We start from the raw sequence: 21715 nt of genomic DNA, 5'->3' as shown, positions 1-21715 counted from the left end.
TTTTTGTTGTTATTATTAGCATTAAATCCGCAGCCTTCATACCAAGCTACGGTCCCTGCCAAATTTTTTTTTTTTTTTTGTACCAGGGATTGAACTCGGGTCCTTGCGCTTGCGAGGCAGGTGCTGGAACCACTGAGCTAAATCCCCAGCCCCCCTGCCAATTTTTTATGTTTTTACTTTTGAGAGGGGGTCCCATTAACTACCTAAGTTGCCCAGGCTGGCCTCGAACCTGTGATTCTCCTACTTCAGCCTCCCAGAAGGATAGGATTACAAGTGTGTGGTAAATGCCTGTCTTTACTTTTTATTTGAGACAGGGGTGGGACTCAAATTTGCAATCCTCCTGTCTCAGCCTTCCTCCCCCTCAGTGCTGGGATTATAGGTGTGGTCACAGCTTCCAGATGATAAAGGTGTTCTGAATAAAGAACTAGGGTGGAAATCTCTTAGGAAAGAATAGTTGAGTAACTGCCTTATTACTTGTTCATAATTGTGTTTGGAAATGAAATTTTGAGAATGAAGTTGGTAGGAAAAACATGAGTTTCTTAGCTTCAAAAGTACTATAAAACATAGGAAAGAAATAATGGCTTCCCACTACAGTGAAGCAATAATAGTGATCTTGGGTCAAGTTCTAGCTTTCCATCTAACAGACACATGATTGGTTATGTTCATCTCAAATTCCTCGGGTATATTACATTACATGGTATTATACATGCTCTTGTTTTATAAGACACAAGTATTTCCTTTCATGACAGAATGTATTTGAAACAAAGACAGCGTCTTAAATGGTCCTTTATTCATAAGAAGCTGCATCCAATAGAGGTAGTCTTGTAATTGTAATGGGGTAATAGAAGAAAAAGATGTTAATGTGGTATCTCTGTTTTATTTTGGATTTTTCCCAAGAGTCTATGGCTATAGCTCAGCACTCACTGAGCCACACTATTAATAAGTAGCATCTCTTAGTACACAAAGAGGGAAGAGATTTTTTTTTGTACCAGGGATCAAACTTAGGATCTTGTACTTGGCAGGCAGGCGCAATGCCACTGAGCTAAATCCCCAGCCCCGGAAGACAAATTTTGATTGGTTTTTCTTTTAGGTTTCTGCAAGGGGATGGTGCCCTAATTCATTTGATCCTTTAAATTCTAGCTCCAGAAGGTCAGCTATCCTCATTCAGTGCCCTGGCTTTTCCTCCTGATTTTGGTAGGAAAAAAAATGTTACGTATGCCCAAAAGACAGCTTTTAGGCATCCTAGGTAATCTGTGAGCCTTATTTCCTTATCTAAAATATGTTTAATCCCTTAAAAATAAATATTTCTGAAAGGAGATCAGTTCTGACAAGAGTTTATGGGTCATTTCCAGGAAAATCTGCTATAGTACTTATTTATCCTGAATAAGTATATAACTCTTTGGTTTCGACTGGTGTACAATGATAAAGACTACAGTGAACTGAGACAGTATGACATATTTCCACTCTCTACTACTGTAATCTCAATTGTTTATAGAGTCTCACAGCCAGCAGTTGTGAGGATCAAGGATTTTAGGGGTCAACTGAGAAAAGTTAATTATCTAACTGGGCTGGAAACAATTTATCCTTAAGTAGAAGATGACAAACCATAGCTAACTGATTATTTTTGCAAGTTCTAAAACATACAAATGATTTTTACATGTTTAAATGATTAAAAATAATTTTCAACCAAAAATGGTTAATTTGCGACATGATAAAATTATGTGAAGTCCAAGTTTCAATATCCATAAATAAAGTTATATTAAAACACAACCACATTCCACCATTTATATATTGCCTGCAGTTAATTTTGAGCTACAAAGGCATCGTTATGTAGGTGTGACAGAAACTGTATGGCCCACATAGTCTTAAAACGTTGACTGACAGTTCATAGAAAGTTTGTTGACCCTAGCTCTAGAGTGGCTAGCATGCTCTGAGGAGCAAAAAGGCATATTTCCTGCATACAAAGACATTCTTTTACTGCATTATGGAGTTCAGATTTGGGGTATAAAATCTCAGGTCTCAATAAATCCTACAATTCAAGGAAGAAAACAGTCATTTAACTCTAAAAAGTTACAGAGGTTTTATATTAAGCCCCTGATGTTACATTAAGGGAGTGGATCAAAGGCCCTCTATCTCAACAATTAGAGACTATGCCTGGTATAGAAAAGCCTGTTTGGTGGCACTGAAATTTGGTGAAAAAATACCTGATGCAGGAAGGAAAGAAGAAGGTCCACGAGGTGGATGGAAAGGAACATGTGCCTCATATACCTGAGAATCAACTCCTCACATGTGTTCACATAAAGGAAAATAGAACTGATGTGATAAAAGGAGTATCAAGAGTTCTTTCAATCATATCAAAAGTGGCACAAATTTGGATAAGGTATCATGCTTCCAGAGAGGTCTGGGTATTGTGGTTTGTATTGGGTCAGCTTTAGATTTAGAGTAAGATAAGTCATTTTTCTGTCAGAGCAAAACAGTTATGAAATCATGCAATATACGTGAGTTATAAAGGATAGAACAATTCTCACAATCTATTATAGCATAGTGACTGAATGACTCCTGGGTAGGGGAGAGGCCAATTGAGCTCATGAGAAAAAGGGATATTAGCTTAAGAAGAAAAACCAAGGAAAGGAAACAGGTATTGTAGCTATATTCTGAAGAAAAAGCAAAATAGATTAAGTGCCAGATCCAGTCAGCTGGATACAAAAGTAAAAAGAACAGATTAGTAAATGCTTTTTTCTTTACAGTACTGGGGATTGGGCCCAGGGCAAAGGCTGTAACACTGGCCACATCCCCAGCTCTTTGTAGTTTTTGAAATAGAGTCTTGGTAAGTTCTCTAGGCTGCCCTTGAACTTGGGATCCTCCTGCTTCAGCTCCTAAATCACTGGGATTCCTGGGTGTATCACCACGCCTGGCCAGATTAGTTAATTCTGAGAGATGAACACACACCATGATATCGTTACTTTGAAGCTGAATATAGACATTGATCAGAAGAGGGCTGGCCCTCTCAGGTCTCCTTCCCAGAATATATGCAGTGCTTGCAAAGAGGAGAGATGAGGGTGAGGAAAGGTGGGTAGGGACAGGGGAGGGGAGCACAGCAGAGGGGCAGCATCTATTTCGGTTCTCCCTAAAGTCTACCTTATAAAGACAAAAAAAGTGACACTGAAGATGCCTTAAAGGAGACTCAAATATATTCCTTAATTGACCACAGAAACCAGTGCTTCACCTTACTGCTTTATGCTGTTTGATAATTAGGTAACAATGAACTACAGTCTCAGGCTTTTCTTTTCTTAATTATTCCTTTGATTCTCACCTTTGCTGTGTCTATTTTACTACATACTTCTGTGATTCTTAGTTTTTGTATACTGAATGTGTGTCTTTTTTTTCTCATTATTCCTTTTTGTCCTGACTTCTAGGTAAATTTCGTGAGTTTGTTCTCGATTTCACCAACTCGGTTTTCTGCAACAGCCAATCAATCCACTGTTCAAAAACCCTTCAGTTTTAATATGTTCATTTCTTTTAAAATTATCGTTATTACAGTCCTTTCTGACTGCTTCAGTTTCACAGATGTAATATTTTGTTGGCATTTGAAAATCTTTTCCTGATTTTACTGTAAATATAATTTAGAGAAAGATTTCCTCTGACTTCAGCATAGTGCTTTTCTGCTGACCTTTGGTATCTTTTTACTTATAGCAGCTATGCAATCCAGAAAAAAACTAACTTTGTTGGCCTTTTGTTTCCGTGAGTCTTCTGTATTCAAAAATAGTTAATGGCTAAACAACAACTTAGTACCTTAAGGCATACATTCTGAACTATTATATATAGAAATACATAAATCAGCCAAGCCTTTTGATTTAATATAGGAAATATTTCTTCAATCTGAAGATTGAAGAACTGTTGCCCAACTTCACACCACCATGTTCAGTATAGATCTTTGGACTCCACTCTTTGTTTATCTGTCTCTAAGACCACAAATTCATGTTCCACATTTCCATCAAACTTAGCTTTCTAGAGGGTACACTACTCATGGACCCTCTTTTGTTAAAAATTTGTTTCTAGGCTTGAGATGTAGCTCAGTAATACAGCACTTGCCTAGCATGCTCAAGACCCTGGGTTCAATTTCTAGCACCACAAAAGATTTAAAAAAAGATTTACTCAGCAAATTAGAACATCAAAGATCTGCCCCTAAGTCCTTATTTTTCAAAAGCTCTCGGGTGATTCTGCTGCAAGGTCAAAGGTACAGTTTAAAACTCCATGGACATGAATCTTACATACCTAGAAACATTTTCCCAGAAGTGAAACAAAAATTTCAATAAACTTACCTAAGGGAGTTCATCTCTGTTTTTTGATGGGATGAGTCACCAGCCACATGGCTAAGCTTTTGAGCTTGGAGTTTTGATTTGTTCTCTAGTGACTCTATTGTTTCTTTCATTATTAACACTTTAGATTGTAATTCATATTTTTCACTTTCAAGCTATAATTTAAATTTAAAAAATTAACAGGCATATTTTTAGGGTCTTAATTTTATTTTTCATAGGCACTTTTTAATAATATTTCTGGAAGAAAAGAAATTAGATTTATTTTTTAAATTTAAGAGTCAGGTTCGAGATGTCAGAATAGGCATACCCATTTACTTCTCTTCCCATTAATAAAATGAAAGAAAAAAATACAAACAAAAAAAAAAAGAGAAAGAAAAAATAAACCCACGACAGCAACAGAAACAGGAAGGAAGCAAACAAAGCAAGAGTGAAAATTTTGAATACTGTAAAACAAAAACATTAAGTAGATTCAACTAAATTAAGGAAAACCAGAGCAGGAAATGTTGTAAATCAAACCACTACCCTGAATCTTATGTTTCTTTTCTTGCTTTTCCTGTTTGGAAAACAGGGTCTCACCATGTTGTCCAGGCTGACCTCACACTAGTGTCCAAAGTGACCCCCTGCTTCAGGCTCCCAAAGTAGTAGGATAGGCATGTGCCATGGTGCTTAGCTTCTTGCTTTTCTTTGGTGTATCACATTAATATGAATCCCTGAACAGTACACTGCTTAGCTTTACATGTTTCTGAACATTAAACATGTTTCTGAACATTAAACACTTTCTTTAGCAACTCATTTTTTTGATGTAACATTATATTTCTAAGATTCACTTTTACTGTTCATTAATTTTTGCTGCTCTATAATAAATGACTGTATGAATTACAATCATTTATCAATTTTCCATGCAATTGACATCTGGCTTGATTTCTTTATTCTATCAGGAAAGAAGTATTTCAGGCTTTGTGGACGGTATAGTCTGTCACTGCAGCTCCACCAACATGGAAAAGCAGTCACAGACAATAAAGAAACAAATGAGCAAGTCTTGTGTTTGCTAAAAATTCTATTTATAAAAACAGACTGGAGGCTCAATTGGCTTGAGGGTCATATCTGCTGACCCTCCTCTATGGTACATATCTAGAAATGGAATTGTTGGTGCATAAGGTATGCATACCTTTGCTATATAATGACAAATTATTCTACAAAGAAGTACCAATTTGTACTCCCAGGAATTACATATACTTACATACACTTACTAGTACTTGTTAAATTCTGATGACCTGATGGGTATAAAATAATTGAACTAAAGTTTTACTTTGTATTTCTCCTATATTGAGGTAGGATATCTTTTTATATTTATTAGTAATTTATTACTTCTTTCTCCAGAAGTGTCTATTTATATCTGTTGAATTGGGGCGGGAGAAATGAAGGTACAGCAAGTTGCCATCTCAATTAGTGGTTTGTCTTTTCAATTTATGGTTATTAGGTAAACAAACACGTTTTTGTCAATATCGTCTTATTTATCTATGTTTCTTTTCAAGGAATACACTTATGTTAGTAGTATACATTTTGGCACCAGATACCTGTCAGCTGTGTGATCTTGGGCAAGTTTTCTTTCTGCCTGTTTACTTACCTGTTAAATGAGGATAATATTAGCATTTACTTCATAAGATTGCTGTGAGAATTAAAATAATATATATGTATAAAATATTGATAAAAGTACCTGACACATAGTAAATGCTCTTATTATTTCTCCAAGGTTGAGAAGATTTTCTCTTGCATTTCTTTAAAAATGTAATGTGTTTGGAACACTCAAGGCTGAAAATAATCTTGAAATGATTTGAGAGTATGGTATATTTGAGATAGGATCCAATTTTTTTTGTCTTTTTTAAATGCAAATAGCCACTTTTCCCAGAAACAATTACTGAATAATCTTTCCTCTAATCATCAACCTGAGGTTTTGTTTGTATGTTTTGCAGTACAGGGATTGAACCCAGGGCCTTGAGTCTGGTAGACAAGCACTCTACCACTAAGATACATCCCCAGCCCAGTCAGACTTATTTTATACACCAGATTTCCTTATATTTGTAGGTTTGCATTTTCCTGGGTTTTATCGGTCTTCATTATTCCTCATCTTAATTATAACGAGGCAAAGCCCTCAAATGTGGTAGGACAAGTCTAGCACCATATTTTTCTTTAAGACTTCTATATGATTCTTGGCTTTTTGTTTCCATGTATATTTAAGAATTTACTGTCAATTTTCATTAACACACACACCCCCCTTGGGATTTCAGTTGGAATTCTATCAACTCTAGAGAATAATTTGGAGAGAATTTATTTTTATAAACACTGTATCATCACTTTTTAAATCAACTCTAGAGAACAATTTGGAGAATTTATTTTTATAAACACTGTATCTCACATTTTTTGGTACCGGGGATCAAACTCGGGTCCTTGCGCTTGCGCAGCAAGTGGTGAAACCACTGAGCTAAATCCCCGGCTGTATCTCACATTTTTAATAAGCTTGAAACATCTCTCCATTTAATTAGGTCTTCTTTAATGATTTTTAGTGAGACTGCTTAATGTTTTCTGTAAAAATCCCGCAAATTTACCCAGAGGTAACTTATATTTTTTAGAGTATTTATTTTTATTTATTTTGATTGGGATTTGTCATTCTTCTGGAGTTCACTGTGCATTTTGAAAATCAGTGCTTTAGTGTTTAAATTATGCCTAGAAAATAATTAGTCATTATTGCTCCACTGTCTCTCCCACATTCTACTATAAAGTTCTCAAATTGTCTAACATAAATTCGTATTTGACCAAATATACATTAGATCTTCTCACTCTAACACTCTAACATTTTAACTTCTTTTATATTTCCTATTTCCAAATTTCTTTCCAGTAATACACACTGCTTTCTTCAGATGTACGTTCCAGTTTATTCTTGCTTTTAGTTTCTGGTCAAGCTGGAGTGATAGGAATAATTTACTCTCCTACCTGAAATAACTAAAAAATTGGATGAAATATAGCAAATAGTGATTTTCAAGACATGGGACAAAAGACAATAATAGACAGACCCCTGAGATGGGACGCAAAAGAGACAAGCTTTATGAGTGCTCCAGTGCACTGCCTGGAGAATTTTCAGACTGGGGCACAGGAAAGGGAACCTAGATGAAGACTGGTGTTCACTCCAAGTTCAAAAGGCAGGAATGAGAGTCAAGAAGTTGCAAAGAGGGGCTGGGGATTTAACTCAGTGGTTCCAGCACCTGCCTTGCAAGCACAAGGTCCCAAGTTCGATCCCCAGTACCAAAAAAAAAAAAAAGAAGAAGAAGTTGCAAAGATAGTGGACAAGAACTGCAGAAGGAAAGCTCCAAAGATCTATATGGATAATTATCCCTTACGATTCCAGCTGAGCAGAGTTCAGCACAGAGAACTAAGCAACCAAGGCCAGGGAAAGAACCATCAGGAAGGAGAAGGAACAACATTAAAGGCTCATCTAGGGCCAGGAATAGTTCCTGTTTCCACAGGTCATTCAAAAATCTTACCATTTTCAACAGACAACAGGCAGCCTACAGAAAAGGGTTTTACCTCAGGAGTGAAACAGAATTAGTTCAAGACTATATGTTACTTTAGTTCCACCTAATGAATCTTAGAAGCAAGACTAAAAAGGATCAGGCCACTTTCCATATCATTTAACTGAATCCCAGAACAAACTTCAAGGGTATTCATGACAATAGAAACTAGTAATCAACAGGGTAAAATTCACAATGCATGACACACAATCTGTAATTATCAGGAATGCAAAAAAAAGGAGCAATCTATAACACACTATGAGGAGAAAAATCAAATGACTCAGATGGTAGAATTAGAAGGTAAATAAATAAAAGCAGTGATGACATAGCAATAGAAAGTTACCAAAACAGAAAAAAAACTGTCAGAAAGCCCTCCAAATTATTAAAAATCTCACCCCTAGACAGAGTACAGTTATTCATGAGTTCCACATTCACAGATTTAGTCAACTGTGTAGTTAGACTTATGATGGTTGCATTTGTACTGAACATGTACAGAATTTTTCTTGTAGTTACTACTCCCTAAGCAATACAGTACAAGAACTACTTATACAGCATTGATAATGTATTAGGTATTATAAGCAATCTACAAATGATTTAAAATATAGAAGGATATCCATGGGTTATATGCAAATACTATGCCATTTTATACAAGGGATTTGCTCATCCTAGGATTCTGGTATCTAAGGGTTTCCTGGAATCAATCTTCCATGGATATTGTCGAGGGGGGACAGTAATGAAAATGACAGTGAATTTCATTTTTTACTCCATGTGTATATGTTATGTAATTTTTTTATAAGACCAAGCCACAATAATCACTGAGTGCTTAAAATATGCCAGGTGCTCTTTCTTCTGAGTTCTTTATGTGTATTTTAACCTATTTAACTTTCACAAAAACCCTAAGAAGCATTATTTCTACTTTATAAAGAAACTGACAGTCAGAAATATTAAGTAACTTGCTTATAGGTATAACAGGAGACAAAGACAGATCTGAACCAAAGTACTCAGCTTACAGAGTACATACTCCTATTCACTGTTGTACAATTTCACTTAGCATATTATTCTGTAATTTTAAAAAAACCAGTGTATTAAAGCTAAAATTGACAGTCATTCATATAATACTATACCCCAAATCAAGTTTGATCAATTACCTGATGATTAACACATGTCAAATGTTCAATAGTTTTCTCTAATTCTGATTTTCCCATAGCACTCATTTCCTGGATATTCTGAAAGAGAATTCAATAGAAAATATTTATTTATATAATATAATAAAGCAAAAGTCACCAAATCATCAAATTAGGCAATACAAGTTTAGACTACTATCATATCTGACTTTTCACAAAGCAGAAATGTCTTAGAAAATCATTAAACATTTTGTAAAAACAATGCTTTTGGTATTAAAAAAAGCACAATAGGTTCTCATTTTTACATTCTCTACTTCCATGTGTGACAGTAGCACAAGACATACATTGGTATGGATTCATTAATAAAGGCTTACACAGCTCAGTCCATATTAGCACAACGATATAAAGGGAAAAAATCAGCAGGCTAAGCAACAAACTCTGAAGTATGCCCTCAGAAGAGAAGATGTTAGGGGAAAAAAAAGCAAAACAACAGGGTACAAGAAAGGAAATTTAAGATCAGGAAGACACAGGAAATGGAATCCTACAAGATCATTTAAGAGATCAGAGCTTCAAAAATGGGCTAGTCATTTTGTTTACTCTCTCTCTCTCTCTCCTCTCCTCCTTTTTTCTTGCAGTGCTGGGAACTGAATGCAGGGCCTCACACATACTAGTCAAGTGCTCTACCACTGAGTTTGGCTCACTTGCCCCCCTTTTCAAAAAATATTTTTCAGACAAGTTCTCACGAAGTTGCTAGACTGACCGCAGACTTTCAATCTTCCCGTCTCATACTCCCCAGCAACTGGGAGCATCACTGTGCTGTAATTATTTTATTAAATCATTTATTGTTTATTAAATCACTCAACCAGTATTAATTGAATATATGCTCTATACAACGTATCAAGTAAAGTGCTGGGATACAGCAGTGAATGAAATGGACAGTCTCTGACTTCATAGGTATTAGAGGCTATAGAAAAAAGACTTTAAACAAGAGACTAAAAATAATATTCAGGAATATTTTTCTAAGGAACTTTATGCTCATGTATCAAAAGCAATCTAGAGTCTAAGGTTCACTTCCTGTCAGAAAATGATGTTTAATCTGGACTTAAAGGATGAATTACCTAGACAAGGGGATTTCAAGGGATGAAGAAATCTTTCAACAGCTACACAGATGGCCTCATACAAGAAAAAGTCCATTAAGCTTGGAGCCCTGAGAAAAGGGGTATAGGGAGGGTGAACAGCAGAAGCAAATTTATGGAAAAGAAGTAATCACTAAAGTCCTTGAAAATAATTAATGGATTTTAAATACAAAGTGATGGGACTGGATTTGTATCTTTGAAAGATGACTATAACTTCAGCGTTAAATATAAGTCTGAGATGAACAAAATGAAGTACAGAAGCCTGTAAGATAATACAGGTGAGAGAGAATAATGACTGAATAGAATGTTACAAAGAGAATACAAAGATGTAAACAAAATTAGAGAAAAATAACATAAACTTGGGAACCAGACTCCTTGTGACCCATTGCTCAGTGAGGTTAAGTAAGATATTTGAACTTGGTGTAACTCAAGAGACCTCATCTGTAAGCAGTTCCTAACAAACAGAAAAGACTTTTATGAAGATTTACTGAGATAGCTCATGTAAAAAACACTCAAACAGAACCTCTCACATGGAAAAGGCTTAATAACTGTTCAGTATTTTTTAAGAGGCAGCACTGATAGGACTTATTAATTGAGACAAAAATTTTCAGGGAGCATTTAGTAATACTGTCTAGACTTGCAGAGGAAGCTTAATGATCCAAATGAACAGTGCAGTTTTTAAGTAAAGGGCCTGTTGTAAACTTACAAAATCCTGCTACCAGAAGGATTCTGGTAATTTGATTATTGCCTCTTCCAAGTTTTCAGTAATATCACATTTTTAAAATCCTATTTTTACACTCTTTGTGGTCATTTTAACAGATAAGAAAAAGGATAAGTCAGTAGATCGTGCTAAAAGCTGCCATATTGCACAGAAGTTTTCCATTTGGGAATCTTAACACTTTAAAAAAAAATCAGAAAACACTTTCTGGAAGGCAGTATTCCAAAGATTCCAATTAAAAACATTCTTAAACTATATTTTGGGGGTAAAACTTTAACTGAAAATTTGTGACATAAAGACTATCCTTAAAATGCTTGGTTGTTTTATTTTTAATTTTAGGTCCTCCATCTTTCCTTTCTGTGGTGTTGAAGATTAAACTCAGAGCCTCTACAAGCTAGTCAAGCACTCTAATCACTGAACTACTTCCCCATCCCTATTGTGCTTTTATTTTGAGACAAGGTCTCATTAATTTGCTCAGGCTGGCCTCGAACTTATGATCCTCCTGCCTCTCGCTTCCTAAGTAGCTAGGACTACAAGCATGTGCCACGGTGCCCAACTGCTGGCTGCTACTTTCAAAGCATTAATTTCATAATATTAACTGCAAGTAAATTATGAGATCCATAATGACAATATTGAATATTATAACGTGCTGAGCACTGTAAAGTGCTTTGCATGTATTAACATATTGTTTGGGATAGTAACAGGAAATATAAAATACTGTCCCCAAGAATGACACCAAATGTACAGGTGACAAAAGAAAAAAAAAGTAGATAAATTAGACTTTATTTGAAATAAAAACTTCTGTGCCTCAAAGATATCATTAAGAAAGTAAGAGGATGACCCACAGAATGGGAAGAAGTATTTGCAAATCACATATTTGATAAGGGGTGATTATATCAAGAATATATAAAGAACTCTTACAAATCAATAATGAAGTAATCCAATATAAAAATGGACAAAAGATCTGAATTTCTCAAAGAAAAAAAAAAAAAAAAAAAGATCCCTTCTGCTGCTCCCGGCCCAGAGGTAGGGGCTTCTGAGCCACCATCCCACTGCTCCTGGTACAGAGGAAGGGGCTTCCGGGCCACCATCCCTCCTGCTGCTCCCAGCCCAAAGGAAGGGGCTTTTGGGCCACCTTCTGTCCCGCTGCTCCCGGACCAGCGGTAGGGGCTTCTAAGCCACCGTCCCACTGCTCCTGGTCCAGAGGAAGGGGCTTCCCAGGCACCATCCCTCCCGCTGCTCCCAGCCCAGAGGAAAGAGCTTTTGGGCCACCTACTGTGCCTTCTGTCCCGCCTCTCCCGGCCCAGAGGAAGGGGCTTCTGGGCCACCACCCCTACTGCCACTCCCAGCCCCTGTCCCACCTCTCCCAGCTCAGAGGAGGTGATCCACGCAGGAGCCAACAGCCCCCCGCCCCCCAGTCGAAATGAGAAAACACGTAAATAAATCTCAAAATCAGACTTCCAGATCACCTACAGCAACCCCAAAGGGAAATGAGATGGAACACTCTGATACTCAACCACCTGGACCCACTGAACTGGCAACAAAAGCGGATCTAGAAAAAATGAAATCAGAAATAATTTCTCAGATAACAGGAGAAATTGTGCTCCCACTGCAAGACATGATTAATAAATCTAGAGAGGAGCTGAGGAACATGATGGAATCCCAACATAGGAAACAAATGGAATCCATAAAACAGATGCAAATAGAGTTCCAGGAGATGAAAAACTCCACTGAAAGTCTACACAGCAGAATGAGCAAATGTGAGGACAGAATTTCAGATATAGAAGGTTAAGATTGCAATTAATGACCAGGAAAAGAAAAATTGCTTCAAAGGTACAAGGGAACAGGAGAAATCAATCCAGCAGCTGCTAGACGATGCAAAGAAGAATAACATAAGACTGATTGGGCTCAATGAAGGAACAGGAGAGAGTGCAGATGACATAAAAAAAACTCTTCACAGAAGTAACGGCAGAAAACTTCCCATGCAGGGGAAAAGAGCATGACATACAGATAAGTGAGGCACGTAGGACTCCAAATAGCCTTGGTCAAAAAAAATCTACACACAGGCATATAATTGTTAAGATTCCAGAAACTCAACAGAAGAACAAAGTTCTACAAGCAGTTAGAGAAAAGAAACAAATCACATACAAAGGAAAGCCCATCAGAATCACAGCAGACTTCTCAACATAAAGCAGCAAGGCAAGAAGAGCTTGGAGTGACATATTCCAAGCCCTAAAAGAAAACAGCCTCCAACCCAGATTGATGTACCCTGCAAAACTATCTTTCAAAATGGATGGAAAAATAAGATACTTTCATGACAAAGAGCACCTTAGGAACTTTGTGAATACCAAACCAGCACTCCAAAAAATTTTACACAATATCCTAGGAACAGACATTAAGGATCACAACCCCAGGAAGCAAAGCAGAATGAACTCATCTGGCATGACAAGAAATTAAATGTAAAGGGGGAGAACCCAACAAAAAGAAAAAGTCATGGCAATGACAAGTCAATACGTTTCAGTTATAACCATCAATGTTAATGGTCTCAATTCACCAATCAAAAGAAATAGACTGGCAGAAGGGGTCAAGAAGCAAAATCCAACAATATGCTGCAGACAAGAAACACACTTAATTCAAAAGGAAACTCATAGACTGAAAGTTAAAGGGTGGAAAACAATACTCCATGTGATGGGAACCCGAAAAAAAGCAGGAGTAGCTATCCTCTTTGCAGATCAAGTAGATTTCAAACCAACACTGATTAAAAGAGATGAAGAAGGACACTACATCCTTGTAAAGGGAACAATCCAAGAGGAAGAGATGACAATCATAAATATCTATGCACCAGGGCCGGGGATTTAGCTCAGTGGTTCCAGTGCCTGCCTCGCAAGCACAAGGTGCCAAGTTCGATCTCTGGTACCAAAAGAACAAACAAACAAATAAATATCTGTGCCCCAAACACTAGTGCTCCCAACTATATAAAACAAATACTAACGGACATGAAAAGTCATATGCACTAATACAATTGTAGTGGGGGACCTCAACAGCCCGCTGTCACAAATAGAGAGATCAACTAGACTAAAAATAAGTAGTGAAATACTAGAACTCAATCAAACTCCTGAACAAATGAACTTAACAGATGTTTACAGAGTCTTCCACCCCACAAAATCAGAATACACATTCTTCTCAGCTGCACATGGGTCATTCTCCAAAATAGACCACATACTCACACACAGAACATGTTTAAGTAAGTGCAAAGGAATTGAAGTTAACCCCTGTATATTATCAGACCATAGTGCGATGAAATTGGAGATCCATATCAAAAGAAACTGAAAAAATTTCATAAACATGTGGAAATCGAACAACACACTTCTGAATAACCAATGGGTCACAGAGGAAATTAAAGAAGAAATCAGACAGTTCCTTCAATTAAATGACAATGACAATACAACATATCAGAATCTATGGGACACAATGAAAGCAGTCTTACGAGGGAAATTCATAGCAGTGAATATGCATATTAGGAAAACAGAACGAGCCCAATTAAACAACCTGATGCTGACCCTCAAGCTTCTAGAAAAAGAAGACCAGGACAACCCCAAAGCTCATACAAGGGAGGAAATTATAAAGATCAGAGGAGAAATCAATGCAATGGAGACTAAGAGAATGATACAAAAAAATCAATGAAGCCAAGAGTTGGTTCTTTGAAAGAATCAACAAAATTGATAAACCCTTAGCCAACCTTATCAGAAAAAGGAAAGAAAAGGCCCAAATCCATGCAATTAGGAATGAAAAGGGTGAAATGACAACAGACCCAGCAGAAATCCAGAGGATCATCAATACCTACTTCCAGAACATAGACGTCAATAAGATGGACAAAACAGAAGAAATGGACAGATTCCTAGATACATATGAATTACCAAAGTTGAATTAAGAAGACCTAAAAATTCTGAACAACCCAATATCAACCAATGAAATTGAAAACATAATTAAAAACTTATCAACTAAGAAAAGCCTGGGCCCTGATGGCTTCACTGCTGAATTCTACAAGACATTTAGAGAGGAACTGCTGCCACTACTGTTTAAACTCTTCAATGAAATTGAAGGGGAAGCAATACTCCCAAACTCATTCCTGGAAGCAAGCATCACCTTGATCCCCAAAGCAAAGAAAGACCCAACCGAAAAGGAGAACTATAGGCCAATCTCACTAATGAACATAGATGCAAAAATGCTTAATAAGATACTGGCAAACAGAATGCAGAAGATCATCAAGAAGATCATACACCCTGATCAAGAGGGATTCATCCCAAGGATGCAGGGATGGTTCAACACATGCAAATCAATCAATGTAATACACTATTATCAATAGAGCCAAGGACAAAAACCATATGATTATCTCCATAGACGCAGAAAAAGCATTTGACAAAATCCAACGTGCAGTTTTGATAAAAACCCTACAAAAATTGGAATAGATGGTCTCTACCTCAAACTGATAGAAGCCATCTATGAAAAACCAACAGCCAATATCATACTAAATGGTCAAAAACTGAAATCCTTCACACTAAAATCAGGAACAACACAAGGATGTCCACTATCACCGCTCTTGTTCACTATAGTTCTGGTAACATTAGCCATGACAATTAGACTAGAGAAAGAAATAAAAGGAATAAAGATAGGAAATGAAGAAGTCAAATTGTCATTATTTGCAGATGACATGATACTCTACATAGAAGACCCCAAGAACTCCACCAAAAGTCTTCTAGACTTAATAACCAAATTCAGTCAAGTAGCTGGTTACAAGGTCAACACACAAAAATCAATAGCTTTTCTCTACACAAATGACAGACTCACTGAGAGAGAAATAGGGCAAATAATTTCTTTTACAATAGCATCCAAAAAACTGAAATACCTAGGAATCATCCTAACAAAAGAAATCAAAGCCCTCTTCTCTGAAAACTAGAGCACTCTGAAAAGAGAGATTGAAGATGATATCAGAAAATGGACAGACATCCCCAGCTCCTGGGTAGGAAGGATTAATAGAGTGAAAATGGCTATACTTCCAAAACTGCTATATAGATTTAATGCAATTCCAATTGAGGTCCCAGCAACAAACTTCATGGACCTTGAGAAAACAATCCAAAAATTCATTTGGAACAAGAAGAGACCCAGAATACCAAAAGCAATTCTAGGTAACAGAGACATGGCAGGGGGTATCACAATCCCCAACCTGCAACTATACTATAAAGCTACTGTGATAAAAACAGCATGGTACTGGCAAAGAAATAGACCCGAGGACCAGTGGAACAGATTAGAAGATGCAGAAACAACACCAGACACACTCAGCCATCTCATCTTTGACAAAGGAGCCAAACACCCTCACTGGAGGAAAGATAGCCTCTTTAATAAATGGTGCTGGAAAAATTGGGCTTCAACTTGCCAAAGATTAAAACTAGACCTATATCTCTCACCATGCACTAAACTAAAATCAAAATGGATTAAAGATCTAAATATTAAAATAGAAACTCTGAACCAGTTGGAACAGAGGTTAGGTAGAACTCTTGAAGACATGGGTGTAGGATAAGATTTTATGAACAAAACCTCAGTTGCCAGTGAACTAGCACAAACAATCAACAAGTGGGATCTCTTCTTATTAAAAAACTTCTGCACAGCAAGAGAAACCACCAACAGTGTGAAGAGACAACCCACAATGTGGGAAAAAATCTTCACCTGCTCTTCCTCAGACAAAGGTCTACTATCTCGAATCTATAAAGAACTTAAAAAGATCAGACCTCCCAAATTTAAAGACCCAATCCAAAAATGGGCATCTGAAATGAACAGACATTTCTCAGACAAAGAAGCAGAAATAGCAAATCAATACATGAAAAAATGTTCAACGTCACTGGTCATTCGAGAGATGCAAATGAATACAAGGCTGAGATTCTACCTCACTCCAGAAAGAATGGCCACTATCATGAAATCAACCAATAACAAATGCTGGCGGAGCTGTGGGGAAAAAGGAACCCTGCTCCACTGCTGGTGGGAGTGTAGACTGTTGCAAGCACTGTGGAAATCAGTATGGAGATACCTCAAAGAACTAGGACTGGAAGTCCCATTTGACCCCATTATTCCACTGCTGGGGATCTTCCCTAAAAAATTAAAAGAATCATACCACAGTGATATATGTGCGCCCATGTTCATAGCAGCACAGTTTGTGATAGCTAAAACTTGGAATCAGCCCAAATGCCCATCAACTGGAGACTGGATCAAGAAAATGTGCTTTTTTAATAAAATGGAGTACTACTCAGCCATAAAAAATGAGAAATTAGAGACATTTATAGCTAAGTGGATGCACATTGAGGCGATATTCTTAAGTGAAATATATAGGACACACATGTGTAAATACTGCATAGTTTCTCTGGTGTGAGAAACTGAAAGTGTAAATAAGGACTAAAATGTATAACAGGTAATGTGAAATAGGAAGAAAAGGGGCAAAGGGGAAGGAAGTGGGAGGGCTAGGGGAAAGGATAGAAGGGAGTGGGATTAATATGAGAAAATGGAAAAATAGGAACAAAATCTTTGTAAATAAGGAGGACTGGAGGGGTTGAAGGGAGGGCTGGGCAAGGGTGAAAAATAAGAACCGAGAGAGATTATGTAAAGGTGCAAATTTCCAATGATGAATGTCATTATATTGTATACCTAAAATGTACCAATGATTAGAATGAATAATTGACAATGCAAAATAGGAAGAAAAGGTCCAGAGGGGTAGGAGTAGTGGGAAGGGCAGGGGAAAGGAAAGAAGGGAAAGGAAAAATGCTGAGAAATGGAAAAAATGGAAATAAAGTCTTTGTAAATAGGGAAGAGTTGAGGGGGTTAAGGGAGGGCTAGGAATGGGGAAAAAATAAGAAACAAGATGCATCATGTAAGGGTACAAGTTCCCAATGAGAAATGCAATTGTGTTGTATACCTAAAATGTACCAATAAAAGAATTTAACAAAAAGAAAAAAAAAAGACTCAGTACCGGAGAGAATGTGGAAAAACTGGAAACATTATTCATGACTGGTGGGAACACAAAATGGTATGGCAAAATGTGGAAAACAGCCTGGCCTCAGTGGTTAAAGACTTGGGATATGAACCAGAGTTACGAGGTATCTACCTAAGAGAGATGAAAACATCCACACCAAAAGCTGTACATAAACATTTATACAAACATTATTCACGAATGAACCTTGAAAACTTTATAATAATGAGAGAAGCCAGACATAAAAATCACATATTTGGGTTGGGGAATTAGCTCAGGGGTGGAGGGCTTGCCTCTGATGCCCTGGCTACAGTCCCCAGTGAGTGTGTGTGTGTGTGTGTGTGTGTGTGTGAGAGGCACTCATGTTTTTATATGAAATGTCCAAGGCAGGCATATGTACAGAAACAGAAAATGGATTAGTGGTTGCCTACAGTGAGGAGACCTACTGGAAACAGGATGTGCTGCTAACTGGTGCTGAGCATTTTACTGTGGTGATAAGAACTCTCTAAAGCTGACTGTGGTGAAGGTTGCCCACGTCTGTGAGTACACTAAAAATCACTGAACTATACACTTTAAGTGGGTGAACTGTATAGTATATGTAAATCTCATTGCTTTCCACGTGAAAAACTTCCTTTTGAGTTTGGGGTAGGTAAACTTTTCCTGTTCAGCCAGCCAATATTTTAGGGTTTGAGAGCCAAATGTGTCCATTGCACTTCTCACTTCTACCACTGGATCACATAAAAAGCTACAGACAAAATGTAAAGGAATTCCAACAACACTATTTATCAACAATGAAACATTCTTCCTCTTTTGATATTTTTTAACAGTTTAAAAATGCAAAAACCATTCTTAGCTGCAGGCCAGACATAAACAAGGTGGTCTGAATTTGGATGGCACTGTTTTAAGCCATCCCCAATTTAATTGTACATTCTAAACAGTAACATCATAGGAACACATGTATGGCAATCTCTTTCTTAACAAATTATCTTTCAAAAGTATGTCCATTTTATGACTTACTTTTAACTTTTCTCTTAAATCTTCCTTTTCTGCCATAATTCTTCTTAAGTCCGATAAAGCAAGTTCCTTTTCCTTTTCCCTAAGATTAACAAGACTACTGGGGATGGTGGTGTGGGCTGATTCCTGTCTTAGTGCACATAATTCTTCCTGAGCCTTAAAGAATTAAAAGATGTAAATATAAAACACTTTGGATATATTCCCTGTTTTAAAAAGGGCATACTGAACACATGCTACTTTTACTGTCTTCCCAAATGCCAACAAAATGAGAGTAAAAGGATTAAAATTAAATAGTAACACCAAAAAGACAAGGAGATTGAGAGAGGTGGCAGTCACAAAATGTTGAAAACTGGATGGCAGACAGACAAGTAGGAATTAACTAAGCAGACCCAAAAAAACTCAAATCTAAGCCGACTATGGGGAAAGCCCAGAGCTGGACCAACTTGCAGTCAAATCCTAAAAGAGCTCAAAAAATGAAAACAGTTCTATTATCCTGACCTTTTAACTTGCCTGTCTTTTCCCTCCTGTCAAAGTACTAATAGCACATCATGAGAAATGGGCATGGGAACAAATTGAGGGAACAGACTAGGCTTTGTGCAGACTCACTGGGCCCTCTGACAACTGAGGCTGTGTAACGAGGCCAGGCTATACCAAATTACTCTTCCCTAGAGATGTTTTCTTCATCAGAGGGTAAGCCCTTAACAGCCACCATTCCAAACACTGGTTGCTACCCAAGTCTGTTCCTGGGACTCGGGCATGTTGGAGCATGTCTAAATTAAGGATAAACTTGGCTCAGAGTCAGGTACTTATAGAAGAAACTGACGATCTCTAATTGACCTGAAACATACATAGGCTAGAAAAAATGAAAAGTAAATATGAAAAAAAGAGAAATCTCTGCTTTGAGAATTAGATAACAGCAGAAACTACTACTACTTATAATTATGAAGGACTATTATAAGGTCCACTGTTGGGAGCAATGCTACATAATTTTAGGGAAAAATCATTTGAGTAGGCCTAGTTCTCCTGCCTACAGCCCAGCTATGGGATTCTGAGACATAATTGCATTTTGGCCTCCGGTCACAACTGAGACCTCAATGATCCGGTGATGCTGGGATTCTCCAGGACAAGAAACATCCTGGGAGCTGAAAACATCCTGGGAGGAACAAACATCTACTCAGTTCCTCCTTGTTCTTGGATTGTTACATCTTATTTACGCAGGATGTACTGAACTCTCTGCAAGTCACTTGTTACACTTTGTTTCTCCCGATGTACTGAGTACTGAATAAAAGGTGTGGTAAGCTGGGGGCTTTCTTCTTTGCCGCCCAGAGCACCACTGATCAGACCCGAAGCTCAGCTTCTTCTCAGTCTCATTTGTCTACCTTTCCTGTAATTTGCCGTGTGCTGCCGTGGCTCACAAGAGACTAGGACTTACTGCAGAGGTTCTGGTAACATCCCCTTCCCCTGTTCCCTACAGTCCGTATGTTACAGAAATCTGCAGGATATACATTGGTTCCATTACAGTTATCTGCTTCTAAATAATCTATTGACTTAATTATAATAAACTTCTTACTTCATTATATAAGACACTTAGTTTATCTCTTTCTGCTGTCAATAATTTAACATTGCACTGTATATCTTCCATGTATTTTTCAAATCTTTCTAGCATACGCTGAAGTTCATCTCTTTCTCTTGTGACCAGATGAATTTCTGAATTGTAATCACCCTGAAACATAATTAAAAGAGAAGTTGTCATTTGTCATAATTATCACATGGTTGTCACGAAGATGCTGGTGATGAGATTAACAGAAAGATACTAACAAACAAAAAGAACATACATTATAGTGTAATTAAGCAAATGATGAAAGAGGTAAATTTTCTGGCCTTCAGGTTCCCAGGAAGGGACTCAGCCACCAATGACACTACTTAATCAGATTCTATCAGATGTGTGGACAGTCATTCTGGAGTTGTTCATATTAATGCTAAAGTGTAAATCCTAGAACAGAAGCACAAGCAAAATCTAGGAACTTGTTATAGATATAAATTTGGGGGCCCACCCCAGACTTAATCAGAAACTTTGAGGGTAGGATCTAGTTATGTGTGTTTTATCAAGCCTGCCACATGATTCTGGTACATGACAATTTCTGGTGGGGCACCAATCTGAACTGTCCCAGCTTCACACTGCACTCAGATAAAAGTAAATATTTCTACCAGGCAGTATGTATTAATAATGTCCACTGACTTAAGTATTTCCAACATTTCTAAAACAAGAATATGCCTACTATTCTAGAACAATTTAAAAGACTCACTCACACCTTTGCTGCTATCATAACAAATAAAGATAGTAGATTTATAGTATTTCAATGTTAAAGCACTAAATATAGAAGGCCCACATAGGGATAATCTGATAATCTGATACACTGGAAATAATTTCAGCCTAAATTACTCAATAGCTACTCTGCATATACTACACCAATGTAGACTTGGTGAGGTACTGCTCACTGTCTACTTGGAAACGAGGTATCTTTGTGATTAAACACGCAAAATTCAAGGCACAATGGGTGAGATTAGCTATCTGGACCCCTTTAAAGGACAAGACGTTTTACAGGAGAAACAAGATTAGGATTTCAGGACTAAGGTTTAATACCATAAAAGAAAACCTATAACTTGACTATATGTAAATAAGGAAATCTTATAGAAAGGAAATGGTCCATATAGAGTCTAGAAAAGAACTCAGTGAATAAAGATTTAGCAGTCTATCTTCATTACTTTCTTTTTTATTTAAAAATTTTATTATCTTTCTTTTCCGTTTATCATGGTAATAAA

General features: G+C 37.2%; 1 protein-coding gene across 10 annotated transcripts in view; it reads right to left on the bottom strand.

Moving 5' to 3' along the window:
• Positions 1 to 21715, bottom strand: part of Cep135 (centrosomal protein 135) — a 113861-nt gene that overhangs the window by 41534 nt on the left and 50612 nt on the right. For 8 of the 10 annotated variants that reach the window (XM_087187679.1, XM_087187681.1, XM_087187683.1 and 5 more), the window contains exons 12-15: positions 20463 to 20615; positions 18896 to 19048; positions 9034 to 9111; positions 4323 to 4474 (exon numbers count right to left, since the gene is read on the bottom strand). In XM_087187679.1, the coding sequence (XP_087043805.1) occupies positions 4323 to 4474; positions 9034 to 9111; positions 18896 to 19048; positions 20463 to 20615 (536 nt within the window). The remainder of the gene's footprint in view (positions 1 to 4322; positions 4475 to 9033; positions 9112 to 18895; positions 19049 to 20462; positions 20616 to 21715) is intronic. The other 2 variants (XM_087187682.1, XM_087187685.1) reach the window with 2 other exon arrangements.

The sequence above is a fragment of the Heterocephalus glaber genome, unplaced genomic scaffold, assembly GCF_053883595.1.
Source record: "Heterocephalus glaber isolate CG9 unplaced genomic scaffold, H.glaber_assembly_v1.0 deba00001509, whole genome shotgun sequence".
In the NCBI taxonomy this organism is placed as follows: Eukaryota; Metazoa; Chordata; class Mammalia; order Rodentia; family Bathyergidae; genus Heterocephalus; species Heterocephalus glaber.
This window is presented reverse-complemented; position numbering and strand designations above follow the sequence as displayed.